The sequence below is a fragment of the Peromyscus leucopus genome, chromosome 2, assembly GCF_004664715.2.
Source record: "Peromyscus leucopus breed LL Stock chromosome 2, UCI_PerLeu_2.1, whole genome shotgun sequence".
In the NCBI taxonomy this organism is placed as follows: domain Eukaryota; kingdom Metazoa; phylum Chordata; class Mammalia; order Rodentia; family Cricetidae; genus Peromyscus; species Peromyscus leucopus.
This window is the reverse complement of record NC_051064.1, coordinates 113038567-113066060: the sequence shown is the minus strand read 5'-3', so window position 1 is coordinate 113066060 and position 27494 is coordinate 113038567. Positions and strand designations below refer to the sequence as shown.

Below are 27494 nucleotides of genomic sequence, written 5' to 3'. Positions count from 1 at the left end.
CCTTAATTCCCTCAGTCAGAGTTAAAAGCTTCCTTTGCTGCATGGCTTCTAGCTCTTCCCATTAGTATTATAAATGTTTACAAGTTTCCCTTATAGACAAAGTCTCTCAAGGGCCAGGACTGGGCCTCTCAGTCTTCTTTGCATCCTTAAGAATAGCATAGGTCCCAGCCTGTGAGATGAAATAAACTCAATACTGATCTTAACCACAGCCCCCTGGCAAAAAAGACACCAAATGTCAGAGATAAATGCTAAATCTGTTTTTTATTAAGTGAATCAAGAATATTTGGCTTCAGAGAAAGAAAGGTGAACCTGGCTGCACTAACAAATTCAGGGCTCCTCTTCTTAGATTTCTAGCTGAATAGACAGAAGGATGTCAACCTCTAATTCGTCTTGATCGTATCTCAGCAACTACATTTAATGAGAGTGGGAACAAGAGAGCTGTCCACTTTTAAATCAGCAGATTTCTAATCAAACAATAGCAATAGCTAAATCTTTAAAATGCTTATTTCTCTCAAGAACACTGCAAGGGAACATTTGGACTTTGGGAAAGAGATTAGTGATTTGCATCGCTATCACACTGATTTAATTTAAATGCTCTCCCAAACCAAATACATATGTGCCCAAGAGGTTACTAAGACACCCAACATGCAAAGTTCCCTATAAGTGCAGCTGATAGTGTTGACTGAAACTAAACTTAGAAATCCAGGGCACAAATGCACAATATCAAGCAATAAAAAAAAGCACCTCTTTGGCAATATTTAATTTTAAAAAGAAGAAAGAGGCAGGCAGAGACCAGGCACTGTCTGTTTTGGAGGATCAGGCATTCTGCATTTCAAAGCATGGGTCCCTGCAATATCCAGGTTACTGTGCTAGAATCTCGACTATTATATCGCAGTTGTGAGAGGGAGGGCAAAGATGTGTTTACTCAGTGATTAGGCCCTTAGAATAAGCTTCTAGCTCCTAGAGAGACAGCTCAGCACTTATTCATTTGGGCCAATTCACAAAGCCTAGGAAGATTAAACATCCATGCTGAGAAGACAAGCGAATGCAGACGGTGAAAAAGAAATAAAAATTCTTTAAAAACTCTGAGATGACTTCATTATTTTTCCACAAGGAAACTTTAGGAAAGTGTTTAGTTAGAGAAAAACCCACATTGACCTCTCTCTAAACCCTTAATCTTTCCTTTGTGGAGGCGTTGCTTTGTGGAAAGCCACTGGCTGGCTGTGCTCCTCTTTTCACTGGGAGCTGGGAGAGAAAAGGCTCTGGAGAAACAGTTTTCGTTCCAGGGACACAAACCCCTGACACTGTTAAACATAAGATGCCAGGAAAACACACTTTAAAATTCCCACTTTAAGTCCTAAGTGGAATGTGAGAAAGATGATAAAAAGAGTATCCAAAGAAACACTCAGAGTAGCTTTAAAGAAGAGGTTGAATAATCTCAGTCTTGCTCCTCTTACATGGTAACTTTTCAACTCAAAGTTGTTTTCCTGCTACAATGACAGTAAATAAGCAGAACATACTCTTAATGTGGGACAGAAAAATCAGATTAAATTATAGGCAAAGATAAACTCCAGGCTCAGGCTTCTGATTCTCCCGCTGGGCTCAATTAAGCATCGGTCCTAACAGAACTGAGTTTAGCAAATCAACCAATTTAGGAGAGAAGAAACTGCAAAGTAATCAGAAAACTATGTTTGTGAAGAAAGGGCCTCAGGTACACAGAAAAAGCCTAAGAAAAAGTTGTGTTCTTCCATTACTATAACCTGTTTTTCCTTTGGCCCATTTGTAATTTGATCCAATAACATTTACAGAGTGCCACATGTTAGACACTGAGAGTATAAAATGTATACCACAAATTCCCTTGCCTTACAGAACTGGGGAAGGAGAGGATCGATGGGTGAGATAAACGTGGCACTGTGTTGCATTAAGCCTTGACTATCAATTTGTAGTCTGCTTTGGTAACAGTATAAGGAATAAACCAGCAGAACACCCTGGTCTAATCCTAGTTCTAGCTCCTACCAACATTCTGACCATGAGGCAAGACAAACTTTGAAGATTTTAGATAAAGCATGTCAGGTACTTATTTACTGTAGTGAACCTGTAGCATCTACTAAATAAAAAGGTACTGTTAAGATGAATATTCCAGAACAATCAACACAACATTTGAAAGCAATTCCTAGGAAAATGATAGCCATAAAAATGGTCTATAGATTAAGTAGCTCTTTGGATTTTTTCCTTCTGGCAATAGAATCTGGGATGATAACTATGCCTTCAATGTCAAGCATCTTCAAATCTAGAAGCTAAGGTATTAGGCCAATGCTCAGAAATTGCCCAGCCAACAGTAACCCGTGTGACTTGACTTTGGGCTACAGTGGCTACCAAATTTGAACACTTAATGTCACAGAACTACAGAACATTAGAATGGAAAGAAGAAGCTGGAGTGTGATTCAGTTGGTAGATTGTTTTTTTTCTCCCCATGACTGAAGTCCTGAGTTCATAAATCAGGCACTGCATAAACCAGGTATGGTGGTACAGGTTTGTAATCCGAGCACTTGGGAAGCAAAGACAAGAGGATTAGGAGTTAGAAGTCCTTAACTACATATCAAGAGAAGATCCTTAACTACATCTCAAGTATAAGGCCAGTCTGGGTTATATGAGACCATGTCTTGAAAAGAAAAAAGGAAAAAGAGGGCAGGGGAGAAGGGGAGGGGGGTAGGGGAGGGGAGGGGAGGGGGTAGGGGGAGGAGAAGGGAGGGAGGGGAGGAGAGAGGAGGGAGAGGAGGGGAGGAGAGAGGGGAGAGGAGGGGAGAGGGGAGGGAAAGGGAGAAGAGAAGAGAAGAGAAGAGAAGAGAAGAGAAGAGAAGAGAAGAGAAGAGAAGAGAAGAGAAGAGACGAGACGAGACGAGACGAGACGAGACGAGACGAGACGAGACGAGACGAGACGAGACGAGACGAGACAATAAGGAAAGGAGAGACAGAGAGAGAGAACAAGAAGTAGCAAGCTATATCTCAAAAGCCAGAAAAGAGCAGACATTCAGGAAGAGGAGGAATATGCTAATAGACTAATTGAAGAGCTTGTTTTCAATTATCATAGCACATATAATCTGTGTTCACTTAGTGATGTTAATGTTTATATGACAAATAATTTGAAGAAATATTGGCTTTTTTTTTTCAGTGTAAGAAATTAAAGTGTAAAATGATTTCCTTTGTTCCTACAGGAACATGGTATCTGCCTCTATTTGTCTCCTTCCCATTTCTGAATTATTATGACCTCTTTTAAGTTGATGGGTAATTTATTGACACAACTGATAGAATAAGACATCTGCTTATATCTTCATTACACCAAATAATTTAATATTGCTATACTAATATCTAAAATAGAATACATATTCAGATTTTCTCAATTATTTCCAAACTATTCTTTTGTAGTTGTTTTATTTTAGTCCTTGGCTTTTTGATTACTTAATTTATCTCATTACTTTGTGTGTGTGTGTGTGTGTGTGTAAGAGGTGCATATGTTCTACATCCCTTATGAGCAGGCTAGAAGACAACACTCAGGAGTCAGTTCTTTCCTTCCACCTTGTTGGATTCAAGGGTTTAATTCAGGTTGTGAATGAAACCTGTATGCAAGTGTACCCACTAAACCCCATTTTCTGCTATTTTGAGACAGTTTCATGTAGATCAGGTCAGCCTTGAACTTCTACACAGTGGAGGGTAATCTTGAAGTCCTAATTCTCCTACCAAAAGTACTTGGATTATGAGTGTGTGCCACTATCCCAAACCATGGTGGTATTCTTGCATGTGGATGCTCACAGTCCTAATCCAGTATCCAAATTAATGAAATCTTACGTACATGGTAAAAGCAGGAGAAAGGCAGCAAGGAGTCAAATTGGATTTAAATTCCTGCTTTGCTACTTCCCAGCTGTGTGGATTTTAGAAGAATTAATTTTTCTCTTTAGGGCAGGCATCATATCTGCAAGGGACCGGAATCCACTACTTTTCCCCACTGCTAATTACTATAGGTTTAATTAGTCACTTGTTACTTTGACCTGAGAAGCAGCAGCACAAGGTATGTAGGGTTTATTTCTGCTTATACTTCTAGAAGATACATACAAGCTCATCATGTGGGAAGACATGATAGCTGGAAACACTTATCCACTACCAGGAAACTGATCAATATTCACGCTCAGCTCACTTTCTTCTCTTCCATCAGTCCAGGTCCTTAGCCCATGGAATGGTTCCTCCCTCAACAAACCAAATCTAAATACTTCCTCACAGGTACGCCCAGAGCCTTGTGTATTAGGTGATTCTAGACCATACCACGTTCACAATATTAACCATCCCAGTACCTAATCTAGCAAGTCAATGACTATGAGAACACCTGAGTAGTTTTAAACCATAAACATCAGACTAGCTGATTTATTATAACGGTGATACTTGAACTGAAATTATGAAAGCTGAGATTTAAAATTAGGTGATGAAGAAAAATAGAAAAATGAAGAAAAATATCAAAGAAAGAAGTTTGGCAAATGTCTATCAGTGCCAAATCCCGGTTTGCAAGAACTCTTAGCTAGTTTTTTTTTTAAGGTCAATTCAATTATTTATTCATCATATATTTATTGTATACTCATATGCTCTGTCTTGATCTGGGCATTAATGACAATTTAAGCCCTTACAGAGCTCAAATTTTCATTTATTATTATTTACATATTTTTTAATTAAAGGATAATAACATCACTTTCTCCCTTCACTTTGCTCCCTCAAGCCCCACCCAAACTCCTTCCCTCCAGCTCCAACAATCAGCTAGGCAAGGTGAAGAACTGTTAAGTCCAACACCTGGGAGCTGTAGGAAGAAGGACCAGAGTTTAAGGCCAGCCCCAACTAAGCAGCAAGTTTAAGGTCAGCCTCAGTCTCAGTTATATGAAACCCTGTCACAAAAAGAAACAAATAATCAAGCAAGCAAGCACATAAAGATTCAAGAGCCATGGGCAGATTGTATTGTGAAACAGATTTCCTTGTTCATCTCAAAGATGATTTTAGAAATGAATTCAGAGATCAATAGGCAGGAACCAAACTCTACAAGTTTCAAAAGAAAATAGCTATCTAAGATGAAGAAATGACAAAATAATGCTTTCTTTTTCTCAACCCCTTAAGTAGATGTTAAAACATCATTCTGAAATGCTAAAGACAGACGCTTTTGAATTTCACACAGGGAAAGCTGTCATATGGAAATCAAAAAGCAGGGGAGGGGTGAAGAGTAGGGGGTAAAGTAAACCCAAATTTTCTTTATAAAATAAGCTGACAAATGTTCATCAGGTGTAGATTTTCATCAATTTCCATTGCTCACACTTCATACTTAGGCCATGAATTATCGTGGCTTAAGGCCAACATGTGATTGAAGTACTTTAAATAAGGAAATTAGGGGCTCAAATGTCTAGCTCTTACCAGCAAACTATAGAGAAGTAGGTATGCTTCAGGGAGCATGCCAGGTTAGGGAAGGAAGCACAGAGACAAGGAACTACACAGTTTAGGCCACATCAAAGAACTTATCAGTATTACAAAGTGAACACTGGGAAACAGTACCAAGGACTGGAAAAAGAACCTATTAAAAGTACTGAAGCTATAGCTCTGTGGTAGAGTGTCTGTCTAAATGAGGCCCTGTTTGATCCTAATACCACCCACACATCCACACTCATAAGGGCAAGCAGAATTTTTCTGATCTGATACTAGCTTTTGAGAGGATTAACACTATCTCTAATAAATAATGGCCTGTTAAGTAATCAGTATAATATGACTGTGGCATACAGACTTTAAAGGTAGTAGCAAAGATCCCCTGCCTCTACCACAGGGGTTGGGGGAAGGGCAGAGAACTCATAGCCCATAGTCCACCTATTTCACTTATTTCAACATTTAAAAGGATGGACAAACTACAGCAGTGAAGAACTGAAGATAAATTAACAATTAATTTCTCATTAAAATATATTAATAATGCATTCTTGCTGAAAATCAAAGGAATTACAATGATTTGTGCACAAATATGTTCAGTAGATTTTAAGCTACAACACCATCAAGCACTGTTTGGCAGAGAGATTTCAAAGGGGGATATTGTGAATTACAAAGATGAGCTAAATTGAAGTACAGTGAACTGTAATAACTAATTTCAGTAAAGAAAGGGTTAAGCCTGGGGCCTCATACATGCTAAGTAAGTGCTCTACCAGGGAGCTGTATCCCCAGGCCTCCTGCCTCTACTCCCCCTTTAATTTTGCTTTGCAAGACAAGAGTCTAACTATGTAGCTCAGGCTGTCCTTGAACTCTTGAATTTCCTGACTCTGAATAGTAGGATGACAGGTGTGCACTGAAATGCCTGGCTCACTATAACTCTTAGTCACACACTGAATATACATGGTAGAGACTGTCCATAGGTCCTAAATGTTTCCATCTTTTCTTAGTGAAGAATCTCTTGTTTTTGTTTGTTTGTTTGATTTTAAGTCAATGCCTGATAACTAAAAAATAAGTTTTCTTTATTTTTTTTAAATTTTTATTTTTTTAGCATACATGGCTGTCTAAATTCTGAACAATTTAAGGAGAAGTGTTAGATGGAGTTCCAGCAGTCATCCTGAATGATGACATAACCTGAATCTTGGTAATAAAAAAAGATAGAACTGAGTTTCAGATCCTGTGATGTGACATACCAGGATCAGACAGAAGACCTGTAGACTTAAAGAAAGAGAAATCTTGATGCTATTTCACTATTAATGTTCATCTTTCAGTTAAAACAACAAAGGCCTATCCTAATTTTTACTTACTTACTTACTTACTTACTTACACACACACACACACACACACACACACACACACACACGCACGCACGCACGCACGCACGCACGCACGCACGCGCGCGCGCAAAAGGCTTTAGTCATTGAGAAAAATGATAATTCTATCAAACTATATTATTAAATCCATGAAATATGAAGACAAGTTACACATTTATGGGTTAGTTCTTTGTCTAGCAGAAAGATTCTCAAAATCTGCTAGTATGTGCTTTACACTTAGGGAATGGGCTGACTGCTCATTGAGGAACCTCCACTATATAGCTAGTTAGTAAAAAGGAGTCCATTTGCAGAAGGTCAAGCAGGAACACAAAGAAAGCATGGAGGTTATTGCTTGGGGTGACTTTAGCATTTATTTTTCATGCAAAGAAGCAGGAAGAATTTTTCTTATTAGCATGTGAACCAGTCAATTTATCCAGAGAAGATTGCCCAGTTGGGTTTGGAATACGATAACAGTCAAGTGTGCATCTACAAAAATGCCATGGGTGACAGATTTATACTTCAGAATCAATATGTGAATCGGATCATAGTAAATGGCTTGCCACTACTAGTTCTCTCTTTTGAATATTTTTCATCTATTTACCTACCAATTATGCACAATTGTAATTTTGGAAACATAAAACAGCCACAATAAATATGCTACTAAGTACCTTGCTTTTTTCACTTACTATATCTTGAACATCCTTTTACATCAGTATCTATAAATGAGCTTTATTCAGTATTTCACTACAGGGATGTAAAATTAGTTTTTAATTGATGGGCATATCAGATATTTCCATTTTTTGCTATTTAAAAATGCTTTAATGAACATTTTGTTTACTTCTTTTTTATAAGTATATACATCAAAATATTTTTACTACCACAAGAGAAAATGGTATAGTAGAATGATTTTAATCTGTTTCTTGTATTATTCAACTATGAGAAGTATTTTTTCTTATTTTATTGGTTATCTCTTTTATTTTCTGTAAAGTGCCTTTTTATTCATATTGCTTGTCTATACTACAATTTTGTTTTTCTTGTTTAATTTTTCGATTTCTTCTTAAGTATACATTTCAAAGAAATCAGCAATTTGTGGCTATTACAAGATGCACGTATATGGAATGACACAGAAGAGAACATCTATGAAATTTTGAGCCAGAAAGTTTGTGAACTATATGGCACTATTATTGTACCATGGTTTTAAATCACTCTACATATATACATACACACATTAGTATCCTTGCCTCCTACTTCTCTCTAGTCTCTCCTACAAACTGCTACTATATCACCCATTCCTGTATTATAGCTCCGACAGTGATACCTTCCTCTTCAAAATCTTTCAATAATTAACCACTGCTTAACAACAGTAACAGCAGTAAAAATTTTTTGCTGGTGTTCATGGATTTCTATGACCTATCTCCCTAAACATCTGTTTTAGCCCTACTGCTCTCTTACTTTTACCTATGACTAATTGAACAAGTTAACAGATCTTTACTGACATTATATTCAGACAGCTTGCCCATTATTAAGGAAACAGATTCATAGTACCAAGGTAGGTTCATTACCAAAGTATTTTCAGCTGAAATTCAAAGAAAATAAAAGGAGGATATATACATTAGTTTCAGATCCAAATCTGCCCAATATCTTTAATGCCCACCTACTGAAAGCAAACTAAATCAAAGATGATGAAATCGCAATAAATTAGGAACAAAGTGTTAAACAAGCATGCCATAAAGCTAATGTAGTTTTGACTAATTTAAATACTAACTGTAATATGAACACTCAGATGATTAAAGTTTTAATTAGAATTGATAACTAAGTGGAAGAATTGATGGCATATTCTAAATGTTGCTAACACTCTAGTTAAAAAAAAACTGATAATTACAGAACAGCATATGTAGTTGGTATGGCCACATTTATTTAAAACATGTTAGCTTCTGTATTTGTTTTTATCTTTTGTTTTGTTTTTTTAAATTAAACTCTCATGTATGCAAGGCTATTTTTAAACTCACTATGTATTTTAGTATGCCCCGAACTCCTAATCTTCCTGTTTCCACCTCCCAAGAACTAGGATTACTAGTGTACTACAGCACCAGCCCTTAAACATGTCCCCCTCATTTTTATAAATGAAGGAAAACTGGATCTTATCAAAGGCCTTTTCTACATATGAGAGGATCATGTATTTTTTTTTAATCTTTTAGTACATTTATATGGAAGATTACATTAATCGATTTATATATGTTGAACCACCCCTGCCTCTCTGGGATGAAAATACTTGATCATGGTGGATGATCTTTTGATGTGTTGTTGGATTTGGTTTGCAAGTATTTTATTGAATATTTTTGCATCTATGTTCCTAAGAGATAATTGGTCTACAATTCTCTTTGTTGGGTCTTTATGTGGTTTGGGTATGAGGGTAACTGTGGCCTCATAAAATGAATAGGACAATGCTCCTTCTGTTTCTATTTTGTGGAATAGTTTGAGGATTATTGGCATCAACTCTTTGAAAATCTGGTAGAATTCTGCACTAAAACTATCTGGCCCTGGGCTTTTTTTTTTTGGTTGGTAGACTTTTCATTACTACTTTTATTTCACTAGGGGTTATAGGTCTGTTTAAATTGCTTATCTGATCTTCATTTAACTTTGTTATGTGGTATGTATTGAAAAATTATCCATTTATTTTAGATTTTCTAACTAGGAGGAATACAGGTTTTTAATATACATCCTGATTCTTAGATTTCCTTAGTGTCTGTTGTTAGTTATGTCTTCCTTTTTGTTGCTAATTTTGTTAGTTTGGATATTCTCTCTCCATCTTTTAGTTAGCTTGAATAAGGATTTTGCCAATCTTTTGATTTTCTCAAAGAAGCAACTCTTCGTTTCATTGATTCTTTGTGTTTTTGTTTGTTCTACTTTACTGATTGTAGCCCAAGTTTGAAAATTTCTTACTTTCTACTCTTTTGCATGTGGCTTCTTTTTGTATTAGAACTTTCAGTTGTGCTATTAAGTTGCTAGTATGAGATCACATTTTTCTTTTTGTAAGTGCTTAGTGCTACAGACTTGTCTTTTAGAACCACATTCATCATGGCCTGCAACCCAATATATAGGGCCAGCTAGCCATGAACTCACAGAGCTCTGCCTGCATCTGTCTTTGCCTCTGAGTGGTAGGATTAAAAAAAGCATGTACCATCATGCCCAGCACACAACAGCTGTGTGTGTGTGTGTGTGTGTGTGTGTGTGTGTGTGTTTATGGATATGCACACACATATGTATATAGAAGCTAGAGTTGGTGTCTTCTACATTGTTGATGTCAATGTCAATCACTCTCCACCTTAATTCTTAGGACAGAGTCTCTCGCTTAACCTGGAGCTCATTGACTTAGCATGGTAAGATGTCTAATGAGCACCAAGGATCTACCTGTTACCACCTCCTCACTGCCAGAATTACAGATTACACTGTAGTGTCTGGTTTTTATGTGGGTGCTTGAGATATGAGCTCAGGTTCTAAAGCTTTCCCAGCAAGAACTTTATTGACTAAACCATCTTTTCAGTCCTAATACAGATTTATAGATTTTTTATTGATCTCTGTTCAAAAGTAAGCATACTTAATAGTTGCTATTTCCAGGTTCACAATTACATAGTAAATTTTATTTCTAATTAAAATGAATCTATGGTTATTATATATACCAAAAAGTATTTATATAATGAGAAAACATTTTTCTAAAAAAATTATATCATCATTATAAGTGGGAAGGATGCTATCTTCTCATTTAAAATTGCCATCTAAGACACTGTCCCGCCTTTAAGGAAGTCAACAGAAATTTAAAAACTTAAATTAAAAAAAAAAAACACTAAACAAAATAGGCAGACTAGACCTATGTTTCAAAGCATTAATAAGTCAGTTTGCTTGGTTTTCTCAATGATGGGATGTGGAAGACTCACTAACTAAAGCTGTAACCTCAGAAGTGTGCAGAATTAATTTTTTTTTTAAAGATACTAATCAATGATGGTATTTAGATTTCTTTCAGATGGAGGTAGTAGAAATGGTAGCACCTAAAGATTAGCCAATTCTTGAAATTAAATATAATAAAAAGAGATAAAGAAGCCCTGGTAACTGCTGTGGGATGTCCTGTATACTGTGAATATATGTTGCTATGATTGATTGATAACTAAAACACTGATTGGCCAGTAGCCAGGCAGGAAGGATAGTGTATGCAGGACAAGGAGAGAGGAGAATTCTGGAAGGTGGAAGGCTGAGGCAGAGAGATGCTTGGAGAAGCATGATATAAGATACCAGTAAGCCACGAGCCACATGGCAAGGTATAGATTAATAGAAATGGGTTGATTTAAGATATAAGAACAGATAGCAAGCAGCCTGCCACGGCCATACAGTTTATAAGTAATATGAGTCTCTGTGTGTTTACTTGGGGGACGTGAGTGGAAGAGATTTGTCCCAACTGCTGGCAGGTCAGGACACAGGAAAACTTCAGCTACAGTTAATGGGAAATATTCAACTTGAGGCTGGGTTTTTACAGGGGCTCTCAAAGCCCTGAAGTTACTTTCAGAGATATGTCAGAGTCAATAAGAAAGCTGGTTTTGTTATTGTACAAACTTTTTTCAAATTTATCACAAACTGCTTAACTATGGTCCTGGTAGTTATGGATAGCATTCCAATTAATTCTCAAGCCACTACATAAAGTAGGTATCACCATCATCATTCTGTGGCTCTTCAGTTCAGAGACAAGCTCTAGTCTGTTCTTTGGGGCAACAGAACTACTAAGTGAAGACAGGAAACTGAGCACTAGGTTCCTTAAATGAGCAATACTATTTAGAAAAAGTCCTGGGTGTGAAGTCAGATTTAGAGACTGCAACAAGATCACTGATATCAAAGCCACTCTCTCGGGTTTTGAAAGCCTGGGAAAGAAACAATCCTTCACCTGGGAGATAACTCAGGCAAGGAAGGGGTTTTATTGTTGGTTTTTTAGTTACTACAAATCTCCAGTCATTCTTCACGGAACATTTTGTGGTATGATGTAAGAAAACTCATCAGGGGCAGCAGAAGGAGAGATAGGTAGTTATCAGGAGAATCATCAAAAACTCCCAAAATAATTATGGAGTGGTCAAGTGGTAACTCTTTAATTCATTTAATTTCATTAAATTAAATTTCATTAATACTGAGTCCACTGTTCTTCCCAGTTTTATACCTGCAATGTAACTCCAACTAAGACTTTGTTTTTTTTGTCCCAGTAACATCAAGTTGGTTATTGTTTTCTCATTTTAATCTTCGATTGTCGTATTTTTTGTTTTTGTTGTTGTTTTTCAAGATAGGGTTTCACTATGTAGCTCTGGCTGTCCTAGAAGACACGCTTGTAGACCAGGCTGTCCTCGAACTCACAGAATTCCACCACCTGCTCTGCCTTCCAAGTGCTGGGAAAAAGGTGTGTGCCACTACTACCCAGCTGGTGTAATGTTCCAGAATATTGTTACCTGCCCAAGTATTTTTGTATTCTAAGATTCTAGTCAGAGCTGGGTATACTGCCACATGGCTGCAATCTCAGCTAAAGTAGGAGGCTCTCAAGTGTGAGATCTGCCTGGGTTACAATGTGAGAGTCCCATCTCACTAACTCTTAAGAATCAGATTAGAGATATCTCAGAGGTAACTGTTCTCATTGCTTCTAAGTCACATTATACAATATAGATCTGTTTATATTGTCTTATCTTACTGGCTAACCTCTGAATTGTTAGAGCAAGGAAATATATGTATACCACACACTAAGTAGACATGGATAAATACTTATAACTCTTAACAGAATGACCATCTTTCATATTTTAAAGCAAGAAAAGTTATAAAACTGATGAAGGTGTTATCAGAAGTGAAAAGAAATGTAAGAATCCATAATAAACTGAATGTGCTTTAGCCAGTGCTAACGTCCTCAAGAACAGGCAGAAGAACCATGAGCACTCTAACCAACAAGTGCTCTCAAATGAAATCAGCTGGAAGCAGTTTTCATTAAGATGGATTGAATGTGGCATCGTGAGAAACACTTTATCAAATGTAGTGTTTTACTTAGTGATTAACTATATACCAGTTGATGAAGCTCCCTAAATCCTTTGTAATCCCACCACTCCAATAAACATTTAATGAGTATATAAGTTCAAAAAGCCTAGTAGAGGATTTAAATCTCCAATCTTGTTTTTATTTACTCTTGGAACTCAATTTCTCAATTCAAGTGAAGAAAGCTGGTGCTTGAGGCTCATCTGTTGCCCTGGTAAAATTAATGTGCCTTCTCAGTTTAAATTAAACATGATATTTAAGATGAAAGAAATTTAGGCAAAGTGCCACAGTAACTAAAAGTCACACTTACTTTAAAATGTTTGAACACTAGCAAATTGTTTTCTTAAAAATGATTGAGAAATTACAATAAACGATTTGTCCTAACTTGGAGATGTGAAATCTGAAAAAGAGAGTTGGACTTTCGTAACTGAGTCCTACAACGCAGTAGAAAGCAGAGATGTCTGCACGTGTTGTGCAACACACACCCTACTTGCTTGTGTTGGAATGCATTAACTCACTTGGCTTTTACTATTTACTACTGATGTAGCTCTGGAAATGCCAGATCATCTTTTTCTGAGTTTCCTCATCTTTAAAATGGGAATATAAATAGTAAATGCATATAAATACATCTCACTAGTTTAATACAGTGTTCAGGAAAATGACTTATACTAATATCACAGAAATATGAAGCAGTATTACTATTCCCATATTTTGTACTCAACAAATAAGTTGGGCATAGTGGCATCTGCCTGAACTCTTAGCACTTGGGAAAGGTGGAAGCAGGATGATTGGGAGTTCAAAACAAGCCTCGGCTTCCTGCCACCCCCCAAAATAAAACTTCTTTGATGACCGTAAAAAGTGTAATGACTTAGATTATTTTGAACAATTTGACCACTATGTGGTTTTTCTTTAGCCCCAAGGAATTTAATAAACTATCCATTAACTATAAATTGGAAAAGGGGAGCGAACAAAGAAAAAAGACCCACTTGAGTAAGAAGGAAAGAATAAAGACAATTTAGCAGTCGTGAGAGGTGAGTAAATTCTGATATGATTCTAAGAAGCAAAACATGTATTCTATGTTTCAATGATTTGCCACTGCTAAAACCTAGACACTAATAAAAGCAAATGATCAATTGTTTCATTAGAATATCTAGGAGTTAATAAACAAGAGCTTATATTCCTCCGGAGATTATCAGTCTGAATAAATCTACACGACAATTTAATAAAAGTTCTTTTGTTGGAAATAAACACCATATTTAAACATCTGCATTTAAAGCCATAATATGTTAGGTATACATAGAAACTTGAAATGAAACTGAGAAAGTATCTATGCTTACTAGGGAACTGAAATTTTGGAATTATTATTAGTCTTATTTTAAGTGATAACCATATTATGGTTAAGCAGGAGAGTCTCACTGTTATGCAAAATGCATTCTTAAGTTCTTAGGGGAACAATTTGGTTTCAAATGGTTTCATCAAAACCTAACAAATATATAAGATATTCTTAATATTTGTTTCTGTGAAGTTTAAGTTTTTAAACGCCAAAAGCTTGTTATAAACAATAAGTCTGCATTAAATTTTAATTATTTGTTGATTAAAAATAATGTTTTTGTATGTATGGGCTGGGCATCAAAATCAGGACCTCATGTATGTTAAGCACATAGTCTACAAGTAAGTTACATCCTTAGCTCTAAATAATGCAGCTTTCATTATTTTCTGCTCCAGTTAGTATTTTCCACTTTTAATCTGAGAAATTAAAATAAAAATTCATCATAAAAATGTACTAATCAAAGCTGGAGAGATGGCTGTGCGAATATGAGTTTGATCCCTGGCATTCTGTAAAAATGCTGAGGACTTAGTCTGGAATCACTGTGACAGGAAGGCAGAGAGAGGGGGCTCTCTAGATCGTCTCTTTGTCCAGAGTATGTAATAGTGTTGCATATAGTGCCTACCCACTGGTGACTGATTTAACAGCTATCTTGGTCAGGAGCTGGACTGTCATTGCACTGAAGTGCTTGTCTTCAAGTAACCCTTATTTTATTTCATGATGATCCCTAAAGAGCAAGAGTAAAGATGCTACTTGTAAAAATGTGTTGTAAAGTGTATCCTTTAAGTAAAGAGGTAAACAGATAAAAATATTTTGAGAGAAAAACATACATTTACCTAATTTTTATTGCAGAATATTGCTGTAATTGTTTTATTTTGTCATTAGCTGAAAGGCATCTAATACGGATGCTGGAACCCAAACTCTATTCTTCTGCAAGAGCCGTTAGTATACATTAACTGTGGAGCGATCTCTCCAATTCTTATTAGTTGTTTTAATTTCTTAGGATTCCTAATATATTTATAAATTAGAATTAAATGGGGGTGGGAGAAACTGGTTTAAGGCCAGCTTAGGCCATAAGAGTAAGTTGAGGGCAGTTTGGTAGTTTAGTGAGAGCCTTCATGTTAAAAGTTAAAGGGATGGGTGTTGCCGAGGCTACAGCACAGTCGTAGAGCTCTTGCTTAGTATACAGGAAGTAGGCTCAATTCACAGTACAGCAAAAACAAACAAAATCCCTCAAATCCTCAAAACACAAATAAAAACTCCATGGCAAACAAGAACAACCCCCCCCACACACACTCCACTGCCACCTCCAAAAAACCTGCCATCTCACCACAGAACTGAATGTATAAGTAGCTATTATGCAAAGTGATTGAGATAGAAGTGTGGTGGCATATTTTTAGTTCTTTCAGATTTTGGATTATTTGAATAATCTTTATTGTTTGAATGTCGCTAACTCAAATAATTGGAAATTCACTGTATTTGAGGATCATGTGGCTTGAAACAGTTTTGTACTTTGGAGCAATCTAGATTATGATTTTTAGGCTAGGGATGCTGAACCTGTATACTTGGTACTAAAAGGTTTTAGTTTTGGGTGTGTTAGAATACAGTTTGCACAAATGAACTGAAACTACTTAAAGGGAATAAGCACTTTGGGAAAGGATTAAGGACAAATTTCTATCAGGAAATGTTGACTCATATAGCCAACACCAATATCAACATATAGTCTGGTCCCTTGTAAACATGTCCACCAAGCCCCTATGCCCCAGGTTATAAGTCCTTCTGCAAAGGCTACAGGTGACATTATATAATGCACCAATGGAAAGGAGAATCTTGATGAAAATAAGGTTGGTAGATGAATGGAAACAAAATCAGGATTTCAATCTCAACACTGTAAGAAATATAAATATTGCCTCACACCAAGTGGTAAACCAATACAATACGATCTTAATCAGAATCTATGAGACTGGACTTACGTCTCGGGCTTTCACATAGAAGGCCTCTTGGAAAGCAGCTTCTAATGAGCCAATAAGAAATACAGGATGGCAGTCACCATATCTATAGGAAAAATTATGTTTATTAATAAAGAAATGTTTGAAATTCATACGAAAGTCTCACAATTGAATCAATGACTGGTAAGCAAATGTTGCAACTAATATCTAGAACAAACCAAACAACAAATCACTTCTTTTAATGCCTAAATAAGATTTGTAAATTTAAAAAATTCTTCTTGTTCTGTACCAATATAGTAGAAAACTGGAATTTTTAACAATGATCAAATACCAATTTAGTAAGTATTATGAAACTATGTCACAAAAAGTACTTCTTGCCTACTTAATTTCATCGGATTTTGGACTTACATTAATTTTTTCTCATTTTAACTCATTTATTTGGGAATTCTACCATAGAAAACTGATTCTTCTTCCACATTATAGTGTTGCCAGGAAAAAACTATTAAAATAGGAATATCATTTATATAAAATTGAAAATTAAATAGTAAGTCTCTTTAAACACCTTAGTAGACTACAAAATATATAAAGAACTTACTAAAGGTCTTAAAAGAAATGCTAAAGAATCAGAAAACAAAAGTTAAAAGAAAATTTCACTTACATTTAAATTTTAATTAACTTTTAATTTGATATTGTGTAATTTTTACTTTTCCTAGGATATACTAAAAATTAGAATGATATATCCTAGTTCTTTGAGGAACATAAGACAGTATAGGAGGGATCTATTACTAAATTGAGTACATTTCTGCATTACCACAAATGGTTTATTAGTTATATCACATGGAACAGTATGTGTTTCTCTATTAATACTGTATGATTGATAAATAAATCATTTGAATGATCTAGAATATATATATATCTCCATATATATATATATATGGATATATATATAAAATTAAAATTGCACCAAAAAAATCACAGTAGTATAAGAGAACATCAATTTTATAGTTAATATCCTAACCCTACCTTGAGGAAAACTCTGCTGTAAATTGTAATAAGGCATCTCCTTCATTTTCTGCGTTTTCTGGCACTAAAAAACAAACAAAAGAAAAAACAAAAACAAAAAAAACAAAACAAATAGACACAAAAAACAAACCACATAACATCTAATCCCACATATAAGAAATATATTTAATCAATAAAGAGGAAATAAAATTAAGTTTAGCTTCTGTGATTTATCTGATGGGATAATTTAACATACATTAGAAGATTTCATCAAGCAGAATAAAAAGAATCTTTTAAAAAATCTCAATGAATAGATATAATCCTGTTATGCATTTAAATTATGTGTCAGCGACAATTAGGATTTTGATGTTTTCTTAAAATAGTTATCTTGTGATTAAGTTATATAAGTATTTGAAAATCTTTTAAAGAATTCACTAATTGGAAAAATGCCAACTTTATATAAATATCTTATCAATTTCTGTCAAAAGGAGACCCTAATTTTACAGAGTGAATAGTCCACTTAAGGAATTAGTTTAGAACTCATTTTGCATATAGCATCCTTTATTATTTTCTAACATACATCTCATAAGTGAAAATGAAAAAGATGGAACATATATTCTACTGCTTTCCTTCTCAAAATGGATACCAACAATGAATAGCAAGGTAATATTACTATTCTTCACACTGACATCGCTGACAAGTGGGAAACAAGTACTAGCAACAGAAAGTACAGCTGTTTGTCAACCAACTTCTAAGATACAAGCACACAGAACTGAACTAATCATACACTGAAATGTTATCCTACACATACTTTTGGTCATTTTTACTAGTGCTTTGGAAAAATGGAGGCTTAGTAAAACCAAAACCCAAGACTCTGGTTCCAATAAAGCATGTCTACCTCTTATGTTTTACCTCTCTAAACTAAAAAGGTCCCAATTCTTTCTAAGTTTAATACTAGAAGGGAGAATTGTAATGCTGGTCCCAAAAAGTTACAAATACTCACTCATTGGAGATTTTCTCAGGGCAGAGGATGCCATGCCAAATACTTCTCCATCATCTACTCCAAATTCTGAAGCATCTTCAAAGTCATCTCCATCACTATCACTAACCATATGAACATCCGTGCTTTGCTATTTAAGGAAAGTCCTGATTAGACTCAGATTGCCGTAACATACAAAATTCTAAATTTATGTAATTGCAATAAGACAAACACTTTATCAAGTAAGAAATCATCTACTAAAGTCAAGCCTAATATGTTTCATTTTGAAGCTCACAAACATTTCTAAACTTGTTATGAAACCTGTAGTCCAAACACAGGAGACTAACAAAATAAAAGACAGTTATAAGCTCAACAAAGCAGATATTCCTGTGATATCTCTAGTGTACAGTATGTAAATAAGTGCCCAATAAATTAGGAAACAAATACAACTAAAAATATCAGAGACAAACTTAAGTTATGAGTCTCTCAAAAAGCTAACACTACTTTCTATATCTGGCAAACAGGAACAAGATAGCACTCAAGCTTGTCGTTTTTTTCTTAGTGCTGTAAACCTCAGTAAGATATCAGTGTCCTAGGCTTATAGTGTCACTAGGAGATACATAAAATACACATCTATGAAATGTCAATGTAAATTTCATACTGGACATGAACTATAATAGGATATTTTAATTCAATAAGCTTTTATTGAGAATTTACTATGTGACTGGTACTGATAAACATACCCTACTTATTATTTATTAGTAACATATTCAAGTTTAAGGTATTAAAAATATTGGTTTCAAAATACAAACTTGGCTGTTTTCTCTAGATTAAGATAGTATTATACAATATTAAGATTTAAAACCTTTGAACTGGGTTATGAGTTTCAAAAAGGTTCAAGCCCTGGCTGAAATAAGGGTCCAAGCAAAGCATCCTAAATGGCAATCCTATGTTCAACAAATGGCACACAAACACTATATAAGAAATGGATTTCTTTTTTCAAGGTAAGGTTTCTCTCTGTAACAGCACTGGCTGTCCTGGAACTCACTTTGTAGACGAGGCTTGCTTCAAACTCACAGAGATTCACCTGCCTCTGCCTCCTCAGTGCTAGGATTAAAAGGTATGTGCTACCACACTTGGCAGTAAATGAATTTTTACCTTCTCAACTATGGTGCTATGTATTTAAGTTATAAAAATACAGAAAATATGTGACCATTTATTTTGTGCAGAAGAGCATAACTTAAGAATAAGTGCTTACCAGGAAAAAAAAGATGTGTGTGTGTGTGTGTTCAAGTGCTACTGCTCGTGTATGGAGGTCAGAGGACAAATTTCAGGAATCAGGTCTCCTTCTGTTATGTGGATTCCAGGAATCAAACTCAGGTCACCAGGTGAGGTACCAAGTGCCTTTATCCACCGAATAATGTTGCCGCTCTACCTCTTTTTCTTTGCATCCTTTTGACAGCTGAATACTGATGAAACATCTTAGGACTCTACTATTTTATCTTAGGACTCTACTATTTATTATAAAAGCCTTAGATTTACATATAATCCTAATCTTAATCTTAGAATTTTGTCCTACAGAGTAAAGATCTCCTCCTGGTTTAACATATTTTACATTTAAAAAATTCAAAAACCCTTTCTCACCTCAAAAAACTCTTATTTATCCATTTATTTGTGTGTGTGCACAAGCATGTGCCACAGTGCACCATGTGAAGGTCAGACAACAAACTGGAAGTGAGCTACCTCCCTCTAGCATGTGGGCTCTAGGGGTAGAACTCACGTTTTTCAGACTTGGTTTCAAAAGCCTATATCCTCTGACCTCCCGCCCATTTAAAAGCAATATGGTAGAGTTCCTCTTCAAAACAATACACTAAAATGAATATCTTGTATGAGATCAGCAGTTCTCAACCTCTGGGTCACAACCCCTGGGGGGGGGCAAATGACCCTTTCACAGTGGTAGACTAAGACCATCTGCATATCATATATTTACATTATGATTCATAACAGTAGCAAAATTACAGTTATGAAGTAATAACAAAAATAATTTTGTGGTTAGAGGTTGCCACAACATGAGGAATTGTATTAGAGGGTCAAGCATTAGAAAGGTTCAGAACCACTGTGTAAGAGTCAGTTAACTCGCCAGGCGGTGGTGGCGCACGCCTTTAATCCCAGTACTCGGGAGGCAGACCCAGGTGGATCTCTGTGAGTTCAAAGCCAGCCTGGGCTACCAAGTGAGTCCTAGGAAAAGTGCAAAGCTACACAAAGAAACCCTGTCTTGAAAAACAAACAAACAAAAAAACCAAAAAAAAAAAAAAAAAGTCAGTCAACTCGCCTTGCACAGCCTTGGTGCAGTGGGGAGGGGCTTGGACCTGCCTAGGCTCAGTGTGCCAGACTCTGCTGACTCCCCATGGGAGACCTTGATTTGGGGGATGTGGGGACTTGGGGTTGCTTGGGAGGGAGGGCTGGGAGGTGGTAGAAGGGAGAAGATGGGATTGTGGGTGGTATGTAGAGTGAGTAGAAATTTTTTTAACAAATAAAAATGGGAAAAAAAAAGTCAGTCAATTATCTGTAACATACAGGTGCCTTTAACTTTGAGGCTTGAAGAGCAAGGCTCAAAATCTGTAAGATACACTGCATGCTCTTTTTCAGGGTGTAGTCAGGTTCACAGGCAAGAAGGAAGACACCAAGGACCAAACTGAAACACTACCATCTTAGCATTCACTTAATCTCTTGCTTAGTAGTATTTACCACTCCAAGAAGCAACAGATTAAGAATGAAGGTTGGGGAACAAAGGGCAAAAATAGGAGTATGGAATATCCCATATATACTGCTTTCCCTTTTTTTTTTCTCTTATTGTCCTGTATCTACTATGTTTCTCCAAATGGAGATTTCAAATACTACTTCCTATAACAACAGAGCCTCACTTCATAAAAAATGATTTTAAGTTTCTCTATGACACAGTATTTAGTTCTTATACAAAGCATGAATTCCCTTAAAATCGTAGAAAATGAAATCGTACAACTACAACCTCTTTGAATGGAGGTATCTAAAAGCCAATTTTATTGAAAAAAAAGTATATTTCAAATATGAATTATTGAAGTATCTGCAAGAATGAGCTACTTAATTATGTATAAGGAACTACCAATCTCTTCACATTTTCTTAGCAGCTACCTAACAGGTTAGGAAAAGCTTTTTTCTAAAAAATGAGGTAAACAATCTCCCCCCATTTAATGTTTGCTGATAAAAACAGATAATCTTTTGGTGTCCATTATGGTTGCACTAAAATCCTTTAAATCTTGATAATCCATTAATTTGATTTTTAAAACAGCTAAGAAAATTTTACATTCTGTTGTGGCTACTCCATTCACTTGTTCACTTTCCAAACCCCCACTATATTCTCTGGACTTTTAAAAGATAACAGGCTAGGTAAGACCCTCCAGCAGCACTGTATGATTTATGCAGACAATTATGATGCTGAGCATTAAGTGTTATAACACATACATTTCACGGCTAGTACGTGGGTCAAGAAAAATTTTCTAGAGGAGATGATAGCCAAACTGCTTGAAATAAAAATTTAGAAGTAATGCTTAGCATTAAAACAAAAAGAAGTCATTTGCAATATGATATGGTACATAGCCCTAATTCAACTGATTTTAAATTCTAGCTTCTTTGGTTGGTAGTGGGATTTTTTTCTCTCCACAGTTACATTTTTAATGTAAATGTAATTTTTAAAAGTTAACCTTTAAAAATAAGTGTATACAGATAATTATAGATCTTGCCTCATCTAAAAATCACAAAAACAAACAACAACAAACATTGCTTGGAACAGAACAGAATGGCATAGTGTTCATCTATGTCAGAGTTTCTACCCTTTTTGACATTCCTCTGTACAGTCATTCTGCTCTTTACCTTTTCAACTACCTATCATCGGGTACTTAAGTTCCTTCTATATTTTAGCTATTCTGAATAACACTGTTGTGATTATGAAGGTACAAAATCTGAGGCCATGTTTTTTACTCTTTTGGGTATATAGCCAAAAGTAGAATTGCTGGGGGTGAGGGGGAGAGGTAATAGTAATTTTAATTTTTAATCTTTTGAGAAAATATACCATATTGTTTTCTGTAGTTGCTGTACCATTTAACACCTTCACCAACAGTTTACACAGATTCCAAATCATCTACCCATTTGCCAACACTTAGTATTTTCTTCTTTTTAAAACTTTTCTTTTTGCTGTAATAACAGAGCTACATTTCCCTAATTGTTAGAGATGCTGAGCATTTTTCATGTTCTTATTGGAAATTTGTTTTAATTCTTTAGAGAACTCCATTTTTAAATCCTTTGCACAGTAAACAACACTTGATAAATTACAACTAAGAATATTTATAGGGTATAATATGAATTACTTCATTGTTTTTGAGACAGAGTCTCAGATAGCCCAAGCTGGTCTCAATAAGTAACTAATGACAACCCTGAACTCCTGATCCTCTCATCTCCACCTCCCAAGGGCTGGGATAACACACATGTGCTACTAAGACAGGTTTTCATGTTCTGATATGTATTATCTTATAGAATAATTAAAGCAAACTATAATAATGAATTCATTACTTATATTTTATGGTAGGAGTAGAAAAACCTCACTGTTGCATGATTTTTAAGTACACAAAACATTGTAATTAGCTACGGTCAATACAGATGTCTCTACTAACTGAACATTATACACTTTAACCAAAATGTCATCATTCCCCAATCTATCTAGCCTCTGGAAGCTACCATGGTACTATACTTTAAAGAGTTTGAGTTTTCTCGTTATGATATGCAAATGGGATTATAGAGTATTTATTTATAACTTGTTTATTTTTCTCAGTAAATGTTCAAGTACACTAGTGTGGAAAATGAAAGTATTTCCTTCATTTTAAAGGCCAAACAGTATTCTAGCATGTGTTTTATACACAAACACACACACACTGTCTTTAATCATTCATTTAGTGATAGATACTTATGTTACTTCCTGTCTTGGCTATTGTGAATGTATCTCTTTGATGTACTGATTTCATCTGTTCTGCATAAATTCCTGGAAATTAAATTGCTAGGGCACATGACAGTTTCCTTTTTTTAAAAAAACCTCCTCACTGTTTTCCATAATCACTGTATCAATTTACAGTCTTACTAGCCAATGTGCAGAATTTCCTTTTTCCACATTTTCAGTAGTAGTTGGTAGAACTACTAGAGCTCAGTAGCAGAACATTCTCCTAAAGCTCATGTGCCAAATGCTTAGGCCTACAGAATGACAGAAACTTTATGACAGATGCAGAAGCTTTTTACTTTGATATAATTTCACCACCCTATTTTCACATTTGTGGCCTATGCTATTCACGTTCAATTCAAAATATTGCCCAGACCAATTTGGAAAGATTTCCCCATTATTTTTTCTAGCAGTTTTCTATTTTGGGGGTCTTATGTTTAAGGATTCTTCTTGTTGATGTTTTAGATAGTTTATTTTGGGAGAATTCTAAGACAGAGTCTATTTAAAGTCCAGGGTGGCCTACAACTGGCCCAGGGTAGGTCTCAAATTTGAAATCTTCCTACCTCCACCTACCAAGTGCTGGCATGGTAAGTGTGTAATATGTTAAAACTTTTCATCCTTTTCTGGATGATTTCTATATATGGTTTGAGGCTAGTGTGTAATTTCATTCTTCATTTGGAAGATACAGTTCTTTCCTCATTGCATAACCTTGTAATCTTTGTCAAGAATCAACAAAATTATGTAATGAGGTCATTTCTAGGTGCTTAAATGTATCCAGGTAGTATGTGTCTGTTGGAATGCTAGGACAGTACTGTTTGATTTGAATTTATTTTTTAGTGAAGGAGGGATGTTGAGACAGGGTCTCATGCAGCCTAAGCTGGCTATGAACTCACTATGCAGGTGATTGCATAAAGGGCATGTACATTCCAAGACAATTATTGTATATAGTAGCATTATTATGTATTTTGAAATCATGTTGTATGATTTATTCAGCTTTGTTCTCTTTGTGCCAGATTACTTGGCTATTTGAGGACTTCTCAAAAGTCATATTTAAGGACTTCTTAGTGTGTGCTTGTGTCTGTGTGTATAAGACACAATATTTTGGTAGAAATTGCTTTGAATCTATATAACATTTTGGGTAATATAGACATATTAACAACATTTCTTAGAATCTATAAACATGGAATATTTTATCATTTACTTGTGTTTTCTTCAATTTCTTTCAATATTTTAGATCGACAAATTTTTCAACTCCTTTATTCTTAAGAATTTGTTTCTATACACAACTATACAAATTTATAGCTGCTGTAAATGAGATCATCTTCATGAGTTCTGTTTTGAGTAGTTCATCATAGACGCTGATTTTATAAGCTGCAGCTTTACTGAATTTATTTATTTTCACATTTTTGTTGTTTTCTCCTCTTTGGGGAGGAGGGTGAGATCTTTTGAATTTTCCAGGTATGAAGTCATGGCTTCAGCAAACTCAGACAATTTATTTATTTATTTCCTATTTGGACAACTTTTATTTTTTTTATTTTCCTTAATTGCTCTGGCTAATATTCTAGCTCTATGTTGAACAGAAGCAGTAATGTGTCTTAAGCATAAACAAAAATTTTTGCTACAGTTTAACCACTAGTATGATAATGGCTGCATGTTCTTGCTGAGGTTATTTTCTTCTACACATGAACATCCACTGCAATAATTATAAGGTATTTGTCTTTTATTCTTTTAATGAAGTGTATCACAATTAATAACCTGATGGTGTCATGTCAGGAATAAATTCTACTCAATAATGGTAGACAACCCTTCTAATGTGCTGATGGATTTGGTGTTCTAGGATTTTTGCATCTGTAGGTACCAAGAGCATTGGCCTATAATTTTCTTGACTTGTCCTTTTCTGGGTTTTGCATAATAATAATATTATTATAGTAAAATAAGTTTGGAGTATTATTTCTTCGTTAATATTCTTAAATGCTTAAAAGAGATAGGTATTATTAGTTCATGACATGTTTGATATCATTCAGTAGTGAAACTACTGAGAATTGAGCTTTTTTTGTCAGGAAACTTTTTTTATAATTCAATCTCCTTATTGGTCTGTTCAGAATTTCCTTTTCTTTATCATTCAGTCTTGGTAGACTCTGCATTTCTAGGAATTGAGCTATTTCTTGTGGACTAGACAATCTGTTCGGATATACATGTTCGAAGGACAACAGCCCTAACTGATCCATGAGAACATGTTCCAGGATATTCAGTGAATGACTAAACTCGTAAATGGTACCAAACATATATATTTATGTTTTCCCCCTAAATATCTATACATAAACTTAATGTCATTTCCAACTTAACTAAGCATTTATTGTGTGCTATTACTGCAGCCATACTTTAGTGGTCCAAAGCACAGAATCGAAACTGAATGAATTTATATTATCCCTTTTATGGTTTTGTGAAAAGAAGATCCATTTCCATTGTAGATCTTCAAAATCACAGCATAAAGTCTATATAACTGTTGGGTTGTTTTGTTTTGTTTTCCTTACAAGTAAAAGATTTTACCTTTTCCCCTAAAACAGTGGTTCTCACCCTTCCTAATGCTACAACCCTATAATACTGTTCCTCATGTTGTGGTGACCCCCCCCAACCATAAAATCATTTTCATTGCTACTTCATTACTGTGATGCAGATGATCTTAGATGACCCCTGTGAAAGGATCATCCAATACCACCCAGGGGTCATGACCCAGAGGTTGAGAACCACTGCCATAAAGGAATCATTGTAGAGTTTCTTTTCTTCTGTTAGCTCAATTTGATTTAAAATGGAGTACAAATTCAGTGCCTCTCAGGAGCTAGAGAGATGGCTCAGACCCTAGTTGCAGGCCCATGGCAGCTTACAACTTCCTGTAATTCCAGTCCTAGTGGATCAAACACCCTCTTTCAGCCTCCACAGCCACTGCATGCACATGGTACACAGACATGCATGCAGACAAAATACCCATAAACATAAAATAAAAATAATGGAAAAAAATGTAAAGCTTTCAAATTTAGTGCCTCCTCAAGGACTTTAGGTCTGGATAATCTACTTATTAAGCTGTCCCTAACACTGCTATATTGCAGTTTGTTTTTCTTTGATTTTTGGTAAAATGTCTACTTTATACATTTAGTATTCCAATATCGGGTGTGTGTATATATGTTATATCTTTTAAAATTGCAATGACTTCACAGCATGTAATAGGAAGTTACTGAATGCTGTGAATATCCTTCTGTATGCTGTGAATGTGTGTTGCTCTGATTGGTTGATAAATAAAATGCTGATTGGCTAATAGCCAGGCAGGAAGTATAAGCGGGAAAAACAGACAAGGAGAATTCTGCGAAGAAGAAGGCTGAGTCAGGACTTGCCAGACAGACAGAGAGGAAGCAAGGTGACAAGGCAGAAATGAGAAAAGGTACCAAGCCACGTGGCTAAACATAAATAAGAATTATGGGTTGATTTAAGTGTAAGAGCTAGTCAGTAATAAGCCTGAGTTAATGGCCAAGCAGTTATAATTAATATAAGCCTCTGTATGTTTACTTGGGGGATGCTAGTGGAAAAGATCTGTCCCGATCAAGCGGCCGGCCAGAACACAGGAAAACTTCCAGCTACAAATGAACATCTTAAAACATTAAATCACAGCTGTGCGGTGGTGGCGCATGCCTTTAATCTCAGCACTTGGGAGGCAGAGCCAGGCGGATCTCTGTGAGTTCAAGGCCAGCCTGGGCTACCAAGTGAGTTCCAGGAAAGGCACAAAGCTACACAGAGAAACCCTGTCTCGAAAAACAAAAACATTAAATCACAATACTCATGCTTTCTTTCCCATCCTTTTAACCAAGATCAAAGTTAGGCATAGAAATATTATCTATAAACATAGTACAGAATTAAGACAATGCCTTTTACTATCTATGGCCCATACAGACACAGAGGTACAAAGTAAAACAAAGACAATCCATCTCATCTACTCCTTGATATTGTTCTACAGGGTCTATGTGTACTGCTATCAATGAATTAATGATTTATCACCTTTGACTTTGAATATCTTGGTGTTAAGTATAATACTGTCATTCTAAAAGTTACAGAAACTTGAGGATCAATCCCAATAAAATGCACTCAATTATGTATGTTTAAAAAGAAAATCCCTTTGTTAGATTGGCAGTTCTGTATAAAAATCATCTAACCAACAATCTGCCTGAATTCTGTATGTTGAAATGTGAAACTAACAGAACTAGGAACACTTTAGTAATAATAATCTTGCATAGAGAGTTTGTGCCTTAAAAATTTGACTGAGAAATCATTCATGCTACATTAACTTTACCAATTCATTGCTACGGGA

General features: G+C 35.5%; 1 protein-coding gene across 1 annotated transcript in view; it reads right to left on the bottom strand.

Annotated features, from left to right (window-relative positions):
- Positions 1–27494, bottom strand: part of Faf1 (Fas associated factor 1) — a 337162-nt gene that overhangs the window by 117239 nt on the left and 192429 nt on the right. The window contains exons 10-12 of the mRNA XM_028888986.2: positions 18139–18265; positions 17157–17220; positions 16158–16239 (exon numbers count right to left, since the gene is read on the bottom strand). Of these exons, the coding sequence (XP_028744819.1) occupies positions 16158–16239; positions 17157–17220; positions 18139–18265 (273 nt within the window). The remainder of the gene's footprint in view (positions 1–16157; positions 16240–17156; positions 17221–18138; positions 18266–27494) is intronic.